At 36.8% G+C, this 17,087-nt stretch overlaps 1 protein-coding gene across 1 annotated transcript in view; it reads right to left on the bottom strand.

The window, feature by feature from the left end:
• The window catches only part of MCU (mitochondrial calcium uniporter), a 201,192-nt gene that overhangs the window by 3,763 nt on the left and 180,342 nt on the right, over positions 1–17,087 (bottom strand). The window contains exons 5-6 of the mRNA XM_035021482.1: positions 6,910–7,070; positions 5,255–5,458 (exon numbers count right to left, since the gene is read on the bottom strand). Of these exons, the coding sequence (XP_034877373.1) occupies positions 5,255–5,458; positions 6,910–7,070 (365 nt within the window). The remainder of the gene's footprint in view (positions 1–5,254; positions 5,459–6,909; positions 7,071–17,087) is intronic.

The following is a 17,087-nucleotide window of genomic DNA, read 5'->3' as shown; positions in this document are numbered from 1 at the left end:
CTGTCTTGCCTTTTATTGTAATTATTTTCTTACTTTCTTTACAGCTTTCCTACTTAAGCATGAATCCCCTTGAACTCTAATTTTAGCTTAATTTTACCTGTTTTTTTAATTTTATAAAAATGAAGTCAGACAGTAAGTATCGTGTATGGCTATTTTCGCTCAACATGTTTGTGATAGTCATACTTTTGTAGTCCATTCATCTCCATTGCTATGTTATATTCTATTGTATGACTACATCAAAATTCATTTATCCATTTTACTATTGATAGACTTTTGGGTTGTTTCCAGGCTTTGCTATTATAAATAATGCTGCCAAGAACATTTTTGGGCTTATCTCTTCTGTTGGATATATATCTATGAATGGAGATCCTAGATCATAAGGCATGCCTGTGTTCAAATTAGGAAGGGATATGAAACAGGCTTCCAAAATGGTGATACCAATTATACTCCCATCAGCAGGATATGAGAGTTGCCATTATTCCATATCCTTGCCAATGCTGGGTATTGCCAGTTTAAAAAAAAAAAAATGCTAGCCATTCTGGTGTGTGTGCAGAAGTACTACCTCATTTTTCAAAAACAGCTGTACTGAGACATAAATCACATACCATACAATTCACCCATTTAAAGCATAATGTTCAATGGTTTTTAGGGTATTCATGAAGTTGCACAACCATCACTACAATCAATTTTAGACCATTTTCATCATCCCCAAAAGAAATCCTGTACTCTAATAGTCACTTCCCATATCCCTCAACATCTCCAATTCCAGGCAACTATTAATCTACTTTATATCTCTATGGATTTGCCTTTTCTGGACATTTCATATAAATGGAATCTTTTGTGGCCTTTTGTGGCTGCCTTCTTTCAAGGTTTATCCATTTGTAGCTTGTATTGGTACTTCATTTCTCTTTGTTGCCAAGTAATATTCCATTGAATGGATATGCTACATTTTATTTATCCATTAATAAACTGATAGACATTTGGGTTGTTTCCACATTTATGGCTATTATGAATAATGCTGCTATGAATATTCCTGTACAGGTTTTGTGTGAACATGTTTTCATGTCTCTTGGAGATCTATAGCATTTTCCTGATCACTCATGAGGCTGAGGCCTTTTTGTTTCATGTATTATTAGCCATCTGAATTTCCTTTTTTAGATGTGCTTATTCAAATCTCCTGCCATCTTTTTCTATTGGGTTGTCTGGTTTTTTTCTTACTGATTTACAGGCTTTGTTAATATATTCTGGTTATGGATCCTTTGTTGGGTATATGTACTACAAATATCTCCTCCCAGGCTGCTTGCCCTTTTAATGGTGTTCTTTAATAAACAGAAATTCTTAATTTTCTTAAAAGATTTTATTTATTTATTTGAGAGAGGATGAGCAGTGGGGAGGGGCAGAGGGACAGAAAGAGAAAAGCAGACTCCCTGCTGAGCAGAAAGCTCAATGCTGCTGGCTCGATCCCAGGACCCAGAGATCATGACAGAGCCAAAGGCAGACACTTAACCGACTGAGCCACCCAGGGGCCCCCAGAAGTTCTTAATTTTAATATACTCAAATTTATCATTCTTACTCTTCATGGTTAGCACTTTTCAATCTGGGTAAGAAATCATTCCCTATTCCACAGTAACTGACATATTTTCCTATATTATCTTCCAGAAGCTTTATTTTTTATTATTTTTTTAATAAATATTTTATTTATTTATCAGAGAGAAAGAGAGAGAGAGCACAAGCAGGGGGAGCAGCAGAGGGAGAGGGAGAAGCAGGCTCTCCGCCAAGCAGGGAGCCCGATGTGGGACTCAATCCTGGGACCCTGGGATCATGACCTGAGCTGAAGGCAGAAGCTTAACCGAATGAGCCACCCAGGCATCCCTATTTTATTTTTTAAAAAGATTTTATTTTTAAGTAATCTCCACACCCAACATGGTGCTTGAACTTACAACCCTGAGATCAAGAGCTGTATGCTCTACCAACTGAGCCAGCCAGGTGCCCCTCTTCCAGAAGCTTTATTGTGTAGCCTTTCATATTTAGATTTATAATCCATCTGGAATTAATTTTTGTTAATTAAGGATGTATAAGGATGGGGTTGTTTCATTTTTTTTATATGGATATTCAACTGTCCCAGCACCATTCGTAGAAAAAGACTCTTCTTTATTTGCAGCGCTATCTTTTTAAAATCAAAAGTTCATTTATACCAGGTCTGTTTCTACATTCTCTCTATTCCATTGGACTGTCTTTGTGCCACTGTCTCAATTATTGTAGTTTCATAAATAAAGCTATAGTCTTCCATATCCTGTATCCACATCCTTCCAAATCTTTTACATTTTCATTGAAATTCTAGAAGCAGCTTATTCAAATCTCTTCCCCGCCCCATCCCCAAAATTGTTAGAATCTTGACTGGGATTGCACTGAATCAAACAGATCAATTTGTATACAACTGACATGTTTTAGTATTTATGTTTCTAGTCCATGAACATGCTTAGAAGTTTCCTTTAATTTTATGTTTTTCTGCATAGAGGTCCTGCACATCTTTTGCACAATTTACTTCTAGATATATTTAAAAGTCATTTTAAGTTGCATCTTTTAAAGTCTCATTTATAATTTTTTGTTGTTGGCAACTGATTTATGTATATTGACCTTGTATCCAGTAACCCTATGAAACTTACTTATGGATTCTAACCAAATATATATACATGTTTTTGTATTTTTTTATGTACAAAAATCTTTGAATAACATCAGTTTTCTTTCTTTCCAATCTTTACATTTTTTTCTTGCCTTCTCTTCCAGGGATAATTTATGTTTGCTTCTGCCTGGCATCTATGAGCACTAGCAGTGTGGGATTACCACTATTTTATGAATACCTTAGTCTAATTTATGGAATTGAGATGAATGAAGTTGGGCTATAGTTCAGAGAGAACCTACAACAAGTTCATCCTTATTCTACAATGGTAGCCATTAGAGGTTCCAAACCAACGCAATCTCTATGGTTTTGGTCCTAGATCATCAAGTATGGCTCAGCTTCTTAGTCTCTCCATCTTACCCTGCTTAGTCAGCATAAATCCCCAGAGGAATAAGCATACCTGACACCAGGTTCACCTTCCTGGAATTCTTCTTCTTCAGGTCCTTGCATGGTAATTTTTGCTATCTTATAAGTTCTCTAGTGTTTATAGGCAAATGTATTTAATGTTTTATCTAACTATTCTAACTTTTCCTAATGGGAGGATTGGTCTGATGCCTAGTATGTCATATAAGAAGCAGAAGTGAATATTGAGTTACTGATGATGACAATAATGGATTAATAGTAGCTAAAGGGAAATAAAAATTGAAAAAAAAAACCCTGAATGTCTCATCTCCTAAGACATTACAGTCTAGTATAAGGGTAAAGGCATTATATGTGAATAATTATAATACAAGATAGCATAGGATGAGTGAAATCAGAGGCACAATGTGCTACAGGAATTCAGAAGGAGAGTTCTAAGTTGGCTGTTGGGAACTGGCCAAAGGTTCATGAAAGATAAGCACTTAAGAAACCTTGAAATATAACAGGTAGAGATCAACAGGGAGAACTCTCCCAGTTGATAGAATGATGGGAAGTTAGGAATGAAGTGGTAGAAAATTCAGGGCATTTGGGGGAATAAAGAATACAATTTGATTTGTTTAGAACACATAGTAAGTATACTGTAGGGAACTGACAGACCTCTGGAGAAGACAGAGAGCAACCAGTTATGAATATCAGGCTAAGGAGTTTGGACTTCAATCAATAGATAAAAAGAACCTATTAAAGGGGTGTGTATATAAGGGACAGGAACAGGGAAGAGAGGAGAGAGAAGGAAAGAAACAAAGACAGACAGACAGCAAAGCCATGTCCAGAGCTGTGATTAGACATGACTCATCTGATTGTTCAGTTCTGTTGAGCATGAGCCAGACATGGGACTAGGTGGATACTCTGGGCAAACAATGGCAGGACATGAACAGTTTATTGTCTCTCTTCTCTCCTAGACAAGTTTGGGAGGCCCAGGAAGGTTAAATACCATTCTTGGGCTTTCATTTTCTCACACATAAATAGGCCGTGACCAGTGGTCTAACAACAACAGAAACAAAATGCCTATGTCAATCGCAGCCATATAAAAATATAAGAGAAGCAATTCTCAGCTTTCTTTTGATACCTAAGAAAATAGAAAAAGGTTCTCATGTCTCACTTACTGCAAATGTTTTTTATCAAGGGAAGTTGGATCTGTGTTGGTATCATACAGATAATAATAAGTGATAATAAATCCTTCTTACTTTTTAAAGTGACACAGGGATTTTCAAGCTACTTTAAAAGTAACACTGACGGGCGCCTGGGTGGCTCAGTTGGTTAAGCGACTGCCTTCGGCTCAGGTCATGATCCTGGAGTCCCGGGATCGAGTCCCGCATCGGGCTCCCTGCTCGGCAGGGAGTCTGCTTCTCCCTCTGATCCTCCTCCCTCTCATGCTCTCTGTTTCTCATTCTCTCTCTCTCAAATAAATAAATAAAATCTTAAAAAAAAAAATAAAATAAAATAAAAGTAACACTGGCAACAAAAATTAGTTCCAGATAGTGATATTTAGTAAATGAGTCTTGGCTGCTAGAGAACAGGCCAGGCATATAAAGTGATTAGATATCTATAATTTTCATCTCTCTTCCATGAAGCAAAAACAGTAACAAAGAAGCCTACCTATACTCTAAGCATACTTAGAAATAGCCCAGAGTTGAGTTTAACTATTTGATTAGTTATCACCAACTTTCCATTCCAAGAATTCAATAAAAACAAAAAGCTTGAGACTACCCTATCCAACTGTTAAATTAATTACATAGTACATAAAAAGCCAAGCCAACTTGGTTGAACAAGCTATCCTGAAGCAGATCATTCTTCTCCCTTTGCCCTCTTATTCTGTAACTTAACGTAAAATATTTTTTTTTTTCTGAATTTAATGGTTTATATGGCTCACTTTATAGTCTGTGAGGTTCATGAGGTCAGGAACCCTGATTTACCTCCCTACCTTTAACACCTAGAATAGGGCCTAATACACAATTAGTATGCCATGTGCACGTGTGCATACGAGAGAGAGAGAGAGTGTGTGTGTGTGTGTGTGTGTGTGTGTGTGAGTGTGTAGGATAAATGGGTACTTAAAGGGAACTGGCCTTAGAAAGAATACAAGAGAAAAGAGAACTACTTTGACAACCAAAACTTCATTAGCATCTCATTAAAAGTTTCTAGAAGAGGAATTCTTACCTGGCGTGTCATTACAAAATATGCATACATTGCCATGGCACTTCCGTAAGTGATAAAGTAGGTGACTGGCTCCATGATGTCCCAGGAATATTCCCACCAGGTAAGCCGGGCCAAAATGCCAAACTGTGTGGCCATGTAGGCAAGTCCACCCCATAGCACCAAAGTGGTCCTCTTCTCAGCTTTTCTGCTAATCTCAATTCGTACCTACAGGGCACACATAATCAATCAACAATATGGCGTTTTGACAGAGAACCAATTTTAAATTTAAACTGTTTTACGTTCATGGAAGAAACAGGGCTCATAATCAAGACATGTTAGTCTCCATTCTAGTAAACGTAGCTTGTCTGTAGTTTTCACTGAATATTTCATAGGAATAACACTTTTCTTAGACACTTGTGTTTTATGTTTCACCCTAGAAGTAGATGAAAATATGGTGAAACTACAGGAGTAAGTCAGTGTCAACAACTCTTCATCCAGCTACACAATTATCTTTTTTGAGGGAGGGATATGAAAACATGCCAGTGTTCTCTTAACTGTAGTACACAAGATGTAATCTATCATCATTGTTTACTCAAGGGGTCTGCCAGAGGGCAGATAGTACAGTGAGTCAGAGCATGGACTCTGGATTCAGAACAGCTGTGTTCAGGCCCTGAGCCGTGTATCGTCTCAGTGTCACTACAGAGTTATTCTGAGGACTAAATAATGGAATACAGGTAAAATACTTGCACAATTACCAGCACACAGTAAGTATTCAATAAAAGAACAATTATTTTGTTATAGCTGGTACATTAAAAAAATGCTTTTTTACATCTTGAAAATACCAAATTTAAATCTCATTCTCCTTCACAACAGTTCAAGTTTATCACATTTCTAATGGTCTTAAATTTAATGAGAACAACCTTGAGATACAAGTTCATTATTTTTAAGGAAATGAGAAAAAGCACAATATGAAGAGTATTTGTTCCCTTTCTTAACCTCTGATAGTCTAATTCCTTATAATGAAAATATTTGCATCATCATTAAAAAATAAGAATGACACATTTACTATAAAACATCTGGAAAAATGTGAAGAAGAAAATCAATCATCATCCTACCACTCCATTAGCATTTTGGAATATATTTCTTCTGACATTTTTCCTGTGGTTTACATATACATATATATAAATATGCATAGCTATATGCACACATTTAAAAATTAGATCATAGTATACACATATGCACACTATTTTATAATTTACTTTGCATAAAATATAATAATATTCTTCTATTGCATATTAGGTCTATATAATCATTTTTAACAGCTGCATAATATTCCATATAATATTGATTCTTAACTTGGCCAAAATCATTATCCACTACACACATAACTTTTCTCAATCAGTAATTATTTCAATTTTTGTTGCAAAGGTGGTAAATCTGGTAAGGGCAGACATTTAGAGCTCAAAGTTCTATGACCATTATGAAGACTCAAAACTATTCCTTTTTAAGTTTTTTCTTAGCTTTAATTGGACTTTTTTTATGTTCAGACCCCAAAACTAAAGGACTAGTTTGACTGACACAACTCAATTACCAAAAAAGATGGGGGGAGGAGACGCAAACATATATGCTCTAGAAAATTACTGTTGAAGAGGAAAGTCTGAGATTTGAATTGGCACCTTTTCCAGGGGAGCCAGTTGCTCTTTGAGATCCTCTAATCTTTCAATAAGCTCCCTTTCCTTGTTTAACTGGTGCTGCTCGATGCACAGCGTGGTGTACAGCTGCTGGACGAGTGTCTTGACATCATTCAGGGTTGCTGCGTTTTCATGGCTTAAGAGGTCTGAAAAAAGGGGTTACATTTTTTAAAAGTTTGCCTTAGATAGAGCATTACTATTCCCAGGGTTATTAGACAACAATAAAAACAAGACAGATGCATTTGCTATGGGACCCCACCATCAGTGTTCTACTGAAGGAAAGTGATAGTTCCTTTTCAAAAAAGAGGTATCTACAAATCCTAGAAAGTCAATTCATATTTAGGCAACTTGAAAATTTTGAAGCCAACATCTACTGTTATATGCTTGGAAGTCAAAATGCTACAAATAAGGTTACAAATAACAATAATCTTCATTAGATAAAAACAAAAAAATTTAGGCAATAGGTTAAAAACTAGTAGAGAGGTTTAGAATCAATCCGACTATCACGCTTATCAAAATGCTTATCTATAATTTATCTGTGGTCCTGCCATTTTAATTGGTGATTGTTTTCCTGTTTAACACAGAAAAACTACACAGTATATCAAATTTGCAAATACAAAGGTATAAAGAAAAATACAATTATCCTAAAACTCTTACGCTCCCATACACCTTCCCCTTAGCATACCAACTTTTATTTATCCCTGTTGGGAAAAGACACAGAATATAGCTGTTTAGGCCTCAATATCATGTTTGAGAGGGCATTAAGTTAAGAGAATGATTGAAAGGGTAAAAGATTAAATTCTTTGATTCAATATCTTCTTCTGTGAGTAGCGTGTGTTTCCAGAGATCTAAAAATTACGTTTTGAAAATCTAGTAAAAAATCAGCTATGGGGCACCTGGGTGGCTCAGTCAGTTAAGCGTCTGCCTTCAGCTCAGGTCATGATCCCAGGGTCCTGGGATTGAGCCCCATGTCGGGCTCCCTGCTCAGTGGGGAGCCTGATTCTCCCTCTCCTCCCTGCTCATGCTCTCACTCTCTCTCTCAAATGAATAAATAAAATCTTAAAAAAAAAAATCAGCTGATCTCAGCTGTCAAAGAATAAAAACAAAAAACACTAAAAAAGAAAATTTTGTTTTAAAATCTTATTAGCCTTAAATGTGACATTTTGTTATGTACAGCATAAGGTCACTCATCTAAATCAAAATAAGCCATAGTCATAATTAGCCATGTGTTTAAACTTTTTTCAAGGATGTCCTTTAGTACAGTTATCACAGAAATTTAATCAATGAAAAATTCAAGTAAGGGCAGCCAATTGCATTAGAGAAGAGCTGATATAGTAAAATGGGATATAGCACCTAGCATAGTATCTTGCACACTTCAGCAAATGTGTGCTGAGTTAATGGGAACAGACAAAAGAACCCACTTTGAGTTCTAAAAGTCATCTATGTCAACAAGGCCTTCTTTGTACTGAAGGTGTAGCTCACATTTGCATATGGCTTTACACTTTCCAAAGTTACCAGAAGAGGAAGCTGCACTCTAGAAGGCATAGCTTATTTGGAATGTCACAGTGAGGTGGTAGAGTCCATGTCTCCTGACCCCATGACAGGAACTGAGTCATAATGTTGCTACTAGATCAATAACAGTATTTCTCCTGAAAGCTTAATCCCCTTCAAAAAGACAAGCCCTTATCAATTATCTATGGCTAACAAACTCTCTACACATATATTATTTATATCATGTTATCCTCAAAATAACAGCATGAGTAAACTTGGCAGCCAAAATTTATAAATGAGGAATTTGAATCCTAGAGATAAGATTAACAAATGTTTTTGTACTAGGTACTGATCTAGTCACTACAGAGGGAAAAAAAATTAAATATGAGAAAAACTAATGATGTAATGTATGGTGATTAACATAACAATAAAAAAGTTGTCACCTGAAAAAAAAAAAAATTAAATATGAGGTGGTTGCTCTCTTTAAGGAGGTCTCATAATAATATTCACAAAGTTGCATAGCTAGTAGGAAATGGACAAAGATCATCTGGTAATCCAATGACTTTCCTATTGTATGTTTTCTTTTTCCATTTTATTTTTTAAAAGATTTATTTATTTGAGCAGGGGAATGGGGGGAGGGACAGAGGGAGAGAGAAAATCTCAAGCAGACTCCACGCTGAACATGGAGCACATGGGGGGCTTGATCCCACAACCCCAAGATCACAACCTAAGCTGAAACCAAGAGTCAGATGCTTAACTGACTTGAGCCACCCAAGCGCCCCCATTTTAACTTTCAAAACTGTAATTACTGTATTTGCTTAGAAGTCCAAGGAAGGAAGGGAAGGAAGGAAGGAGGGAGGTAGGGGAGGAAATAAAGAGGAAAGGAAGCAAGTAAGCAAAACTAAACAGAATCTCTTCTCTTCTTTTTCCTAATGAAGCATGGACATGTTAATGACCAAGCATGTACAGATAATCATAACCTGAAAATCTATAAAATTGGAAATCAGGCTTGAAATTTGTTTTACAAAAAAAGTAAGTCTCTATTAGAATATTGTTCATTGAAAACTTGTTAGTTTAAAAAATTAGTATTTGTATTACAGGTTCTGCTGTGTAGAACATTATTTTTTTATATCAATCTTTTCTTTTATGGCTTCTGGGTTTTATGTTATAGTTAGAAAGTTCTTTCTCAATCCAAGGTTATAAAAATATTTCTCTTTAGATTGTCTTTCAGTACTTTTAATATTTTTCTTCTTCAAAATTTAAATTTTTGATCCACATACCCTTTGACACAGTCTTCCACTTCCAGGTATTTTTCTTACATATATACTCATAGACTTCCTAAGTGACACATATTCAAGACTATTCAACACTACAGTATATACTATAGCAAAAGATGAAAACTACATAAAGGTCCATCAATAAGTTTCTAGATCCTTTCTTGTCTTTCTCTCTTTTGTGTGTTGCTGATTTTCTTTACTGATATATTTGGATTTCTTTCTCTTTATTCTTTGCATGTTTATTAGTGGTTTTTGATATATGGCTACTATTAGGTTTGTATATAACCTTTTCTGCATACAGCAGTCTATATTAAGTTGGTGGTCGTTTAAGTTTGAACCCATTCTTTTCTCCTCCCCTCCCGATGTTTTAAGTATATGTTATTACATTTCATATCTTTTTTTTGGTGAGTTGCTGGACTTTTTTATGAAAATACTTTTTTTACTGCTTTTGTGTTTTCTGCCTTTTATTCTGTCACTTTTGGTCTCCCCGTTCCACTTTAGTATTTCTTGTAGGGCTGGTTTGGTGGTCATGAATTCATTTAACTTGTCTGGAAACTCTTTACCTCTCCTTCTATTCTGAATGATAGCCTTGCTGGATAGAGTATGGTTGGCTGAAGATTTTTCCCATTCAGCACTTGGAATATATCATGCCTATCCCTTCTGGCTTGCGAAGTTTCTGTTGAAAAATCTCCTGCTAGCCTTATGGGTTTTCCCATGTAAGTTACTGACTTCTTTTGCCATTTTAAGAATTTTTTATCATTAAGTTTTGCAAATTTAATTACAGTATGTCTCGGTGTGGATCTGCTTTTGTTGATTTCGATGGGAGTTTTATGGTGCCTCCTGGATCTGGATGTCTGTTTCCTTCCCCAGACTAAGGAAATTTTCAGCTATTATTTCTTCAAATACATTTTCTGCCCCCCTTTTCTCTCTCTTCTTCTTCCAGGGGCTTCTACAATACTTATGTATTATTATATTTGATGGAGTTATTGAGTTCCCTAAATCTATTCTCTCTCGTTCAGCTCCATTGCTTTCCATTACTGTCTTCTAGGTAATTAATTTGTTCCTCTGCTTCTTCCAGCCTGCTGTTCATTGCATCAAGCCTGTTTCTAATCTGGTATATTGCACTCTTCATGTCTGATTCCTTTTTAAAGATTTATTTATTTATTTAAGAGAGAGAAAGTGTGAGGGGGAGAAAGAGCATGAGGAGGGGGAGGGGCAGAGGGAGAAGTCGAAGCAGACGCCCTGCTGAGCAGGGAGCCCAATGCAGGGCTCAATCCCAGGATCCTGGGATCATGACCTGAGCCGAAGGCAGATGCTTAACGTACTGAGCCACCCAGGCGCCCCTGATTCCTTTTTAACTCTTTTATCTTGGTAGTAAGGTTCTCAATGATGTCTTCCATTCTTTTCTCAAGCCCAGTGAGTATCCTTATGATCACTGCTTTAAATACTCCATCAGGTGTGTTACTTACATGTTTTGCTTAGATCTCCAGCTGCAGCATTATCTTGTTCTTTAATTTGGTATAAATTCCTCTGTCTTCTCATTTTGTCTTAGTCTCTGCCTGCTTCTCTGTGTTACAAAAGCCAGTTATGTCTCCTGCTCCCTCTTCGATGTAGCCTCTTCTCTCCCGTTGCTTTTTTTTTTTTAAGATTTTATTTATTTATTTGAAAGAGAGAGTGAGAGAGAGAGCGCGAGTACAAGCAGGGGTAGGGGCAGAGAGAAAGGGAGAAGAAGACTCTCCTACTCAGCAGGGAGCCCAATGTGGGGCTTGATCCCAGGTCCCTGGGATTAAGACCTGAGCCAAAGTCAGACACTTAAATGACTGAGCCACCCAGGCGCCCCACTCTTCTCTCCCTTTAGTTGTGGAGTTTGTAATGTCAGTCTTTAGGTTGATTTCTGGGGTATTTTGGATGATTTGATAGTTATCTAGTTGTGTTCATGGGAGGAGGTGAGCCGAGGGTCCTCCTCCTCTCACCATCTTCCTCAGAATCCACTCTTACTTTTTCAGCTTCATCTACAATTGTACAAGGTCTCAGTCCTATAATAAATCTTTTATTCCACAATACTTATGTGGTTCTGCTTCCTCAGTTGAACCCTGACTGATATAAATACTATGTATGTATGTGTATATATATGCTATTAATTGCATAAAAAGGGGAAAAAGTTATGCATTCATATTTTCTTACACATGCATCAATAATATTTGTCAGGAAACATAGGAAACTAAGAACAGTGCTTGCTGGTACAGAAGGAGCAAAGGGTAGATGTGGAACAAGGAAAAGAAAACTTTTTCCCATACATTCTTTGACTTTGGGAGTTAAACCTTGTGAATGTACTATCTATTCTAAACAAATAAAAAAATTTAATGTGCAATCACACACCTTCCAACACCTTCATGGTAATGAAAAAACCATGAAATGATAATTCAAAGATCAATCTCACAGATGTCCAATTACTAAAGCCCCAGTAAACTCAAGAGAATTGGCTTTATTTTGTTAGATTTTCTTGTCAGGAAGAATACGGTTCCAAGGTATTGTCATGGTGGAGGAAAACATCAACTTCAAACCTTTGAACTGGGAAAATTTGCCCACATATTTGGAGATGAAATTATGAGAGAAGATAAATCTGCTAATGGCTTAACAACAACACTTTTGGATGATTTGTGTATGCTTCACTAAAAATGCAATTAGATATTTATTAATGTTTCTGCACATGTCATCTCTGCCAGGAAATTAAGGTACAGAAAGGCAAGGAGGTATGTTAACATAATGGGGATTAAAAGTCTTTTTAGCTCTACTAGAATGGTTTGAGAAGGACTTTGGTTGAGTCTCTGATAAAGTATTTGTTACTGTTTGTATTTGGTTTGCCTGTTCAACTGTTTCTTTCAAGTCATTTACATCATTAAGAGAGAAGCAAGGTCTCCAATATCTTCTGGATGGATAAATGGGGAAAAGGGCTTAGTGGTGCCAATCAAAATGATTCTCCTTAGCACAACAACTCTGAACAACCAGTGACTTAGATTATATTCTCTTCCTCCCCAATACTAAGTGGAAGGAGTTAATTACTACTTCAACATGGACTGAGATAAAAGACCTTTTGTACTCGCTTTCCATATTCCTCCCTCCAATCTAGATTTAGGTTAGGTTTAAAATAATCTAATTGCTAAAACAGTTACTATTCTCATCCTGCAGTGGGCAGAGGGCAATCCAGCCATACACAGCTATGGTAATCAAAAGAATGCAATGATGCTTACAGCTAGCCTTAGTGCTATGACCTGCCCCTTGGTTTTTTCTGCCTCTCCCCTTTCAATTTTGGGCTTAGGTACAAGGGTTGTCAACACTTAGGTATCCATAATACTTATGGACTGTCAATCCCACATAAATGTTAAATAGGCCTTTATTAGATCCTCTATCAATAAGCCCTTTATCCTCGGTGCCTGATGGAAGTGCATAAAGTTCAGGTTTACTGGTACACAACATACAGCATTTTTAGCTCTAAAGTGCTATCCATCAACAGGGAAATGAAAGGGACACCTGGGTGGCTCAGTCAGTTAAGCGTCTGCCTTCGGCTCAGGTCATGATCCCAAGGTCCTGGGATCGAGTCCCTCACTGGCCTCCCTGTTCGGCAGGGAGCCTGCTTCTCCCTCTGCCTGCTGCTCGCCCTGCTTGTGCCCTCTCTCTCTTTCTGACAAATAAATAAAGTCATTAAAAAAAAAAAAACAGGGAAAAGGAAAATAGGAGAGAAGTAAAAGGTAAAGGCAGGGTGAGTAGAAAAAACTTTCAAAAAACTTATAAAACTGTCCTGGAAAAGTTCTCCTTCATTAACTCTTTTATTAGATTTGTTCCATCTGCTCCATGTATATATAAAATCCTAGTGTTCCTCCTCATCATCTGATACCTGAGCTCTAGTACCTTCAATTTCTTTTCTGTTTAGCCTTTTCACTAAAAAGAGTTCCAATGTGGGGAAGAGGAATATGCCTACTCATCTGGATGATTGCCAACCTTCTCAAATGCAGAAATTCAAACTGCTCTCTTGATGCAGATGAAAAAGAGTGGTAACTTGGATGCCAGCAGTATCTTCCTCACACAGGGAAAGGAACATAATATGGTGGAAACAAAATTAAAAACTATTTTATATATTATCAAAAGAAAATTATTTTCTTTACTATGTTTTTTTAAGATCTTTTTTAAAAATTTTAATTCCAATATAGTTAACATACAGTATTATATTAGTTTCAGGTGTACAATATAGTGATTCAACACTTCCATACAACACCTGGTGTTCATCATGACCTGTTTCAGCGATCCCCCCACACCCCCTTACCTCTGGTAGCCGTCAGTTTGTTTTCTTTAGTTAAGAGTCTGTTTCTTGATTTGTCTTTTTCCTTTGTTCATTTGTTTTTTCTTAAATTCCACACGAGTGAAATCATATGGTATTTGTCTTTCCCTGACTTATTTCACTTAGGATTATACTCTCTAGCTCCATCCATGTCATTGCAAAAGGCAAGACTTCATCCTCTTTAATGGCTGAATAATATTCCATTGTATACATACATACACCATATCTTCTTTACCCATTCATCTGTCGGTGGACACTGGGAATGCTTCCATAATATGGCTATTGTAAATAATGCTGCTATAAACAAAGGGGTACATGTATCCCTCTGAATTAGTGTTTTTGTATTTTTGGGGAAAATACCCAGCAGTGCAATTACTGGATCACAGAGTACTTCTATTTTTAACTATTTAACTATCTTAACTATTTTTAACTGGCTGTACCAGTCTCCTTTTTCTCTACATCATCACCAACACTTGTTTCCTGTGTTTTTGATTTTTACTATGTTTTAAAAGTTTGGGAAAAAGTGTTTATGGACTTAAAACAGTATTATTTGAGCTTCTGTGAGAAATGGTATCTAATGGCATAATCTCTCATTGTCTAATAACAGAGGTAAGAGAGCTATGATGTATGAAAATATTTTAAATACTGGAAAGATACTTTAGGGGCGACTGGGTGGCTCAGTTGGTTGAGTGACAGACTCTTGGTTTCAACTAAGGTCATGATCTCATGGGTCTTGGGATACAGCCCGTGTAGGGTTCTATGCTCAGCAGGGAGTCTGCTTGAGATTCTCTCCCTCTGTCCTTCCCCTGACCAAATTTCACATTTCAATTTACAATTATTCTATGAATTACAGACTTCTGACCCTTGCAAACTTAACATTCTTTTTTTAAAAAAATTTATTTTTAGGTAATCTCTACAACCAATGTGGGGCTCAAACCTATAACCCCAAGATCAAGAGTTGCATGCTCCACCAAATGAGCCAGCCAGGTGCTCCACAAACTTCATATTCTAACTGACATCTAGGGAAGCTGAGTAGTATTCCACAGTTCTGAGATGCAGATAAAGCAAAGAGTTGTTAGAATGATGAACTGATTACCAGAGAATCAAATATAATATCTCCCCCTTTCAGTTTCTACCTTTACTTTCCCTTATAATGATGCTATTTAAAAACCTAAAACATTCATTTCTGCTTTAAAAACACAGTATTAGACAAGGTGGTTAGATTAGTGATTGATTAAAAGCCTCTAATTTTGGACAACATAATATATGTAAGCTTACTGTCCCGCTTATTATACTTTATGTAAGGATGTATTAGTGAACTTTTAAAATTTTACTAATAGAAAATCTAAATGGAATGAACTCTCTAGGTAATTCACATACACACACAAAATACTCCTAAGTAGAATGCCCTCAAGGTCTACCCAGTTTGTCACAAATGGCAGGTTTCCTTCTTTTTCACAGCTGAATAATATTCCATTATATGTATGTACCACATCTCCTTTATCCATCCATCTGCAGACAATTAGGTTGTTTTCCTATCTTCACTACTGTGAATAATGCATCAGTGAATATGGGAGTGCAGGTATCTCTTTGAGATCCTGGTTTCATTTCCATTGGTTATATAACCAAAAGTGGGATTACTGGATTCTATGGTATTATGGTATGGTCAGTCAAGGGATGCCAAACTCCCAATTGTAATAGGAGTAAGTTCTGGGGATCTACTGTACAGCATGGTGACTATAGTTAACAATATTGTATTGTATACTTGAAATTTGCTGAGAGTAGACCTTAAGTGTTTCACCACACACACACAAAGGTAATTATGTGAGATGACAGAGGTGTTAATTAATCCTATTGTGGTAATCATTTTGTAATATTAAAGTGTATTAAATCATCACACTGTATACCTTAAACTGCTCTAAATGCTATATACCAATTATCTGTCAATAAAGCTGGAAAAGAAAGAGCAAATTTAAAGAACAATAACAATAACAAAAAACTGAGTAAACTAAGGCCTGTACTTCTGTTATTTTTAAAGAGAACTTCTAGTCCAAAAATCAGGGAATAAAGAAAAACATATTAGCATAGCTGGTATGTAGCTAACAATCCCTGGGTCTATATATATGTTCTGTTACTCCAATGTAATAAAGTCTGGTTCAGTAATGTCTTACTATTTAAAGGATACTTTTCCATTCTTGCCGTATTTACTATACTTTTTCTAAGCTAGTTCCATTTCAACTAGCTTGCATGTGGAAGAGAATCTGGCTTCTGAACAACCAAAATGCTACTGCCTTAACTCACTTATTTCACTCAACACACAACGACCATCTGAGTCAATGGAGGACACAAAATCACAGTGCCTTCCATCTGAGCATTAACAACAAAGAGGAATAAGAAGAGTTCAGGGAACAGATTAGTCACTTCTAGTTGGCTGGGAGTCAGAGCAAGGAAGGACTGTTAAAACCTTCATGGAAGAGCCGGCCTTGATGATTTTGACACGAGGAATAGGTTAGGAAGAAAGAAAAAAAGGCACCGTAGAGAAAGGTGAGCAAACACTGAGATGGCAAAGAATGGCCTAGTTCAGAAAAGAGAAAGGAATAGAGGACAGAGGAAAAGTAGACAACATGTAAGAGGGAAAGAGGAAAACTTTTAAAGTAGATGTGGACCAGATTTTGGAGGCATTCAATATTTAGGCTTTCACTGAGAACATTTTCTACCTTAGACACAATTCTCAAAAGCAGAATTGAAAAGAAGGGACATCCTAGGAGGCTGGTGATAATGGAAGGGGCATTAACAACAGCAGTAAGTGACAATAAGATCAAGGGCAGAGAGAGAAAAGTGACCAAAAAAGACCCAAATCAAAGGCTATTTTAGGGCGCCTGGGTGGCTCAGTTGGTTAAGCGACTGCCTTCGGCTCAGGTCATGATCCTGGAGTCCCGGGATCGAGTCCCGCATCGGGCTCCCTGCTCGGCAGGGAGCCTGCTTCTGCCTCTGACCCTCCACCCTCTCATGTGCTCTCTCTCTCTCATTCTCTCTGTCTCAAATAAATAAAAAAAAAA

This window comes from Mirounga leonina, unplaced genomic scaffold (genome assembly GCF_011800145.1).
Source record: "Mirounga leonina isolate KUSES-001 unplaced genomic scaffold, KU_Mleo_1.0 Mir_114, whole genome shotgun sequence".
Taxonomy (NCBI): Eukaryota; Metazoa; Chordata; class Mammalia; order Carnivora; family Phocidae; genus Mirounga; species Mirounga leonina.
This window is presented reverse-complemented; position numbering and strand designations above follow the sequence as displayed.